This window comes from Cryptotermes secundus, unplaced genomic scaffold, assembly GCF_002891405.2.
Source record: "Cryptotermes secundus unplaced genomic scaffold, Csec_1.0 scaffold801, whole genome shotgun sequence".
NCBI lineage: Eukaryota > Metazoa > Arthropoda > Insecta > Blattodea > Kalotermitidae > Cryptotermes > Cryptotermes secundus.
This window is the reverse complement of record NW_019725851.1, coordinates 142,716-148,715: the sequence shown is the minus strand read 5'-3', so window position 1 is coordinate 148,715 and position 6,000 is coordinate 142,716. Positions and strand designations below refer to the sequence as shown.

Genomic DNA, 6,000 nt, shown 5'->3' with positions numbered 1-6,000 from the left:
TAAAGAGGTTGTATATTGTAACACAACAGGATGCATGAAATGAAAGTTGTTCAGCTGTTAATTCTTGTGCAGGCACTTCAACACAGTCGTTGTTGTCTAAGTTGTCCTTCCATTCTTCATCTATGATAATAAGTGTGTCATTATCTAGTTCATCAGTGTTTGATTTGATGCACTCGATTACGTTGACAGAATCTAACTCATTGAAACCAAGTTGCTGTCCAATTTCCACTATTTATTAGTGACTTCAGAAAAATGAGTTTCAAAACCAATGAAATCATTTACGCAATGTGGTATGATATGTTTCCATTCTGCCTTCATATTAATTGCCGTTAATTCATGCCATGTTTCGCCTATATTTTCGATAACATTTCTGATGTTGTAGCTCTTCCAAAATTCTGTTAAAGTAGCGCTCTCCCCACCTCCAGCGATAGCTGTTAGAGCTCAAGAATGAACAACCCAAGCATAGGTACATACATACACAACGGGGAACCCCAGAAAAAATTGAAATGTGTATCATATCACATAACTTTAAAACCACATAAAAATAAATCGCACAAAGAGACTTGACTGTATAAAGAAAAAAAAACGATCATTTATGTATTAAAAATAATTTTGTGTACTAATTTTTTAGAATTTATTTTTATTTTGCTCAATTAAAATTTAGTCTGTTTTGAAATTTTCAAACCGGACTATGGTGAATCCGGATTGATCGAAGCCGGACTATGCAAGATGTTGCTGTATGTTTTGATTTTTACAATTTTCTCATCCTACACACCTACACTGAAAGCACTCAAATCCTCTGAAGTATGAGGGACACAGCAGTCCCTATGTTAGTGCTATATTATTAATCTCCTCTTACCCCTGATTTTCAGTCCACCAAACTCCAACCCTCAAAAAAAAAAAAATGTCTTACATATTTTTATATACAAATTAGCATACAGGAGATATGAACTCTCTCAAATTTGTGGGTCATATTCATACTGAATATGAAATTCAAAACATTCTAACCATAAAAAGCGTATTATCTAAAACATTAACTCAAAATCTTGTACTTCTTCAGTTCTCTTATATCTTGAAAGCAGTTTAAAATTCAAACAGTGACACACCAAAGCAACAGTATAATAATCTGTGGAATATATAATTTTATATATTTACAAAAATAACATGAAATTCTAGGGAAAGAAGAATATGATCTTTTAGCATTTTCAGTGTAAATTGGAATGTTCATGCAAGTGGGATTAGAATTTCACCTCCACAAATATGTTTTGATCTCTACTGAAAGATGGGAGAAAAATTATCATCAGAGTCAGGTAAAACTTAAGTTCTCTTCAGGCACACCTTTGGGCAAGACCACAAAGGAGAAACATTTGTTGCTCAATATGTGGTTATGAAAAATAAAGTTGTAACTCTATTAATATTATATTGTAAAACTGATTTCTAAAACACAATTGCAAATTTTAATAAATGCATAAAAATGACCTTTGAACATTTCCTCTTAAAACTATGCCAAAAAATCATATCTGCAAAATGACAACAGACAGTCACAATTTTGGTTTCTAATATCAACCTCTTTCTTATGTAACAAATTTATAAATCACAATATAAATGATTTTATGTGGCAGAAAATGTGAACATTAAAGTCAGATATCTAGATTTGAACATTCCACTGTGAAACTTCAAAATAATTAATAACAGCAGATTTGGCTAAATCACTTCCTGTTTGACACCTGGAAAATTGACATTGCCCATATAAACACTTTACATTTCGTGCTACTTCCCAAATATACTCTACAGTATGTAAAAAATGAAAGAAAATATACAATGAAATTAAAATTATGACATATACCATGATATAAAACATATGACTTCATACATTTACAGTTTTACATTTGATTTTTAGAATTCTCTTATCCTACAAACCACTCTGGAAACACCTTAAGCCCTCTGAACTGTGAAAGGCACAGCAGTTATTATATTACTTATCTGCTTTCACCCCTGATTTTAACTCAACCCAGCCCCTCTCCAGCTAAAGAAAAAAAACTGTGAAAACTGTTTGGACTGTGTTCCCATATCAGATGTTGTAGAATTGCTAACTGAGCTACAGCCTCATACTTAATATACAAAACATACTACAAGAACAATTGATCATAGCCATAATTAGAACTGAACTCTCTGGATCAATGCTGAATTTAATCCTCCAATTTGTCTGTAAATCAAGAAAAAATGGTTAGGACTCCATACTAAATACTTAACAAGCAGTAGGAACTAAAAGTAAAATATAACACCACCAATTAGGGCATTAACATGCTTTCTTTATACCAAATGAATGTAACTAACTCACAATGGGGAAGACAAAAACATCAGTCTGTGTGTTTTGTGTCAAAAACTAATTCATGGATTTCATTAGAAGTTTCTGTTGGATAGGTGATGGGTGACAGCTAAGCAACTATTACCTTCTCATAAATAAACCTGGAATTGGTTAATTTCTGATAACACATATTATTTATGAAACATACTTGCCTAAGTTGTGTGATTTATTACATGCTCCTTAAGCAATAATTAATGTGAAGATGACTGGGAAGAATGTGGAAGGAAGCAGTCATACCTTTTATAGGCTGTACATTGTGCTATTGTAATGCTATGTGTGTGCAGTCTAACTGGCCAAGCCTCACATTTTTAAACATTCATGCTGCAACTGCCGATTTCAGTCTAGCCACCAATGATATAGAACCAGGGTGATTTAAAATTCCTTTTTCCTGGGAAATAAAGGATGACATGACCCCCACTGGGTGTCAAGGATGTGGCTAATCTAGAGGTTAAAGTGGGTAATGTAGATACAGTAATATAGAAAATTTAAGTCAAGCTAACAAACTTGTAACACAAATATTTGTTAAACAAACCTGATGTTAACAAACAAGTCAGTCTCACTCCTGTCATAAACAGAAAACCTCTGCAAAATCACATAATAACAGAACAAAGGGGAGTAACCAGAAAGAAATATGGGCCTAGTGAATCATGATGCTGGGACCAGAGAAAGCATTGCATAAACACAAAAGCCAGGGAAATTTCATGGCACTCAAGGGAGGGCAACTGGAAAAGATCATGTATTCACTAATATAACTTATTTAAAGATAACAGTCAAAAATATCCAGAATTATCAAGACACTGTAAACTCATTTAAAAATTTCGTTTTAGATGTGGCTAATATCATAAAAGAGGGGATAAACAAGGATATGGCAATAGACAAGAGACCTACGGATTATTTATATACTTCCTTTTGGCAACCCTTTCAAAAAATGCTATTAAAAGAAACAAATCTAATGAAATAGAAGAAATAATAAGGTTAATGAAACCTAAATTAGCTCATGGATATGATGGAATTACAGCCAAGTTTATAGAAGCAAGTGCCCCATTTTTATCAACATTAGCATATATATGCAACAAATCTCTGTCTACATGAACATTTCCTTCTTGTCTAAAATACTCAGAAATAACACCCGTATATAAAAGAGGAGATAAAACTGACATATCAGACTATAGGCCGATATCTTTACTTCCAACTTTTTCAAAAATACTTGAAAAAGTTATATATAAATGGCTTCTTTCTCACTTAAATTAATACAATATATTAGTAAAGTAACAATTTGGTTTTGGGGAAAATCTCTTGACAACATTAGCTACTTATAATTTATTAGACAATATTTATGTGGCCTTAAATAACAAATGCATAGTGAGCGGAATCTTTTGTGACCTGAAGAAGGCTTTCGACTGCGTAAGTCATGACGTATTGCTATCAAAAATGGACTTTTATGGAATTACAGGAATTGCACAAAAACTTACTTAAGAGGAAGATATCAGGGAGTAATTTTATATAACAATGGAAATAAGTGCTGTTCCGAATGGAAAGAAATACAATATGGTGTGCCTCAGGACTCTGTATTGGGTCCAGTACTATTTTTATTATACAGTAACAACTTGCCAGAATTTATATGTGACCTATCTAAACCCATCTTGTTTGCGGATGCCAGTAGCATTATTGTATCAGACAAGGATCCTACAAACTTCAAAATCAAAATAAATAATATGATATAACTAATGAATGGTTCTCAACAGATCAGTTAACAGTAAATTATGAAAGAACCTGTTTCTTACATTTTCAAGTAAAACATATCAAAATTCTGGATATTCAGGTCAGTTATCTAAACAACCAAATTTTAAGCAATTCTAATGTATCGTTTTTGGGACTAAAAGTAGATAATTTCTTAACATGGAAAGATCATATAGATACATTAGTTGTTAAGTTAAACAGAGCTTGTTTTTCAATCCGTTCAGTCAAAGTTAAACAGATCTTGTTTTTCAATCCAATCAGTCAAATCCATATTATCATTGGAGGCATTAAAATAGTATATTATTTGTATGTGCATTCATATTAAATTATGGGATAATATTCTGGGGCAAATTACTCATACAGCATAAGAATATTCAGGATACAAAAAAGGATAATCGGAATTATAACAAAATCAGCAAAGAGAGCCTCATGTCATAGTTTATTCAGAGAATTGGGTATCCTCCCCTTACAAGCACAGTATATTTTATCAATCTCTATGTTTATCATAACAAATAGGGAATTATTTAAATTTAACTCCCATTTACATAAATTTAATATCAGTTCTATTTATGATCAGTACTACCCCCAAACTACTTAACACTGTTCCAAAAAGGAATATGTTATATGGGAGTAAAGATCTTCAACCATCTGCCAACTAAAATTATGCCTATTTTTTAACGACACAAAGAGTTTTAAATGTAAGTTGATAATATTCTTATTACAGAATTTATTTTATACCATTGAGGAATTTTTTAATTGAAACATGACTAGAAATATGATTAAAATAGTAAGGTTTTGTCATTAAGCCATGTATTATGATGATAAGAGTGATATATATATATATAGTATTATATGTGGCCTATTGTACAGCAGATGTATGTGCATGTTTTATATTTTGTACATAAATGATTTTTATTGTGAAATGGATGTACAGTCAGATTTGCATTGTATGATCAATTATTTTATTATAGTGTTACCTTGCATAGTGAGTGATGCATTATATGTGACCTATCATAGATGCATATGTATGTTTTATACTTTGTGGTATCCAGTAGGATTTATATTGTATGATTAAATATCTTATTATTAATTTATCTAGTATAAACAAAGATAGATTCCTAATCTATGTACATAGATCCTTGGAAGACACATTAAATATGAATATGAATATTGGCTGAATGAGACTGATTAAATGAAGAAATAAGCAAAAAATTCAAAATAACAAAATAATAATGTGAATCCATTAATAATAAGAATACTGTATTAATAATATTGATAATTTCTGCAAATAAGGGAAAGGGACCAAAATCACAAACTTGGAAATTTCCTCTCCCCAGATGACAATCATGAGAGGCCAGGTAAAGGAAGGGGTGCAAGATAGGTTAGGAAAAGAAGGGGGAACAGCAGAAAGAAAGGGATAGGTACAGTGTAACAATGCAACGTTACAAAGGTATAATCCCAACGCTTGCCTGTAGGGACTGAGAAAAACCACAAACAATCCTTGGCACAATAGCCAGCCTCTGGAATGCGAACTGAACTTGGGCACTCCTTAATATGAAGCCACAGTACTGCCAATCATTCAGTTATGACAGTAGACTAAGTACATTAGTGTCCATTTACATAATTTGGCTCATTATACTATATTTTGAAATGTGTACACCAAAACAGTATGCAGCTAGAACTGCTGTCCTAGGTCCTACCTTTCTTCTCCTTTATCTGTTTCTGCAGTTCAGTGATCTGAACTTTGGCCTGCATGAGCTCTGCCTCCTTCCTTTGAAGCTCATGTTGTGTTCTGAACAAAGTCTCGTTGCTAAATAGAGCACAAACAGACTGGGCCTCCAGTTCTTCCTTCACTTTTTTACACTCTTTTCTGTATATGGCATGAAAATTAA

General features: G+C 32.3%; 1 protein-coding gene across 5 annotated transcripts in view; it reads right to left on the bottom strand.

The window, feature by feature from the left end:
• Positions 1-1,541: 1,541 nt before the first annotated feature.
• Positions 1,542-6,000, bottom strand: part of LOC111863794 (protein Spindly) — a 28,955-nt gene continuing 24,496 nt past the window's right edge. For 4 of the 5 annotated variants that reach the window (XM_023850494.1, XM_023850497.2, XM_023850495.2 and 1 more), the window contains 2 exons: positions 5,809-5,978; positions 1,542-2,206 (listed from right to left, as the gene is read on the bottom strand). In XM_023850494.1, the coding sequence (XP_023706262.1) occupies positions 2,190-2,206; positions 5,809-5,978 (187 nt within the window). In that variant the 3' untranslated portion in view covers positions 1,542-2,189. The remainder of the gene's footprint in view (positions 2,207-5,808; positions 5,979-6,000) is intronic. The other variant, XM_023850498.2, reaches the window with a different exon arrangement.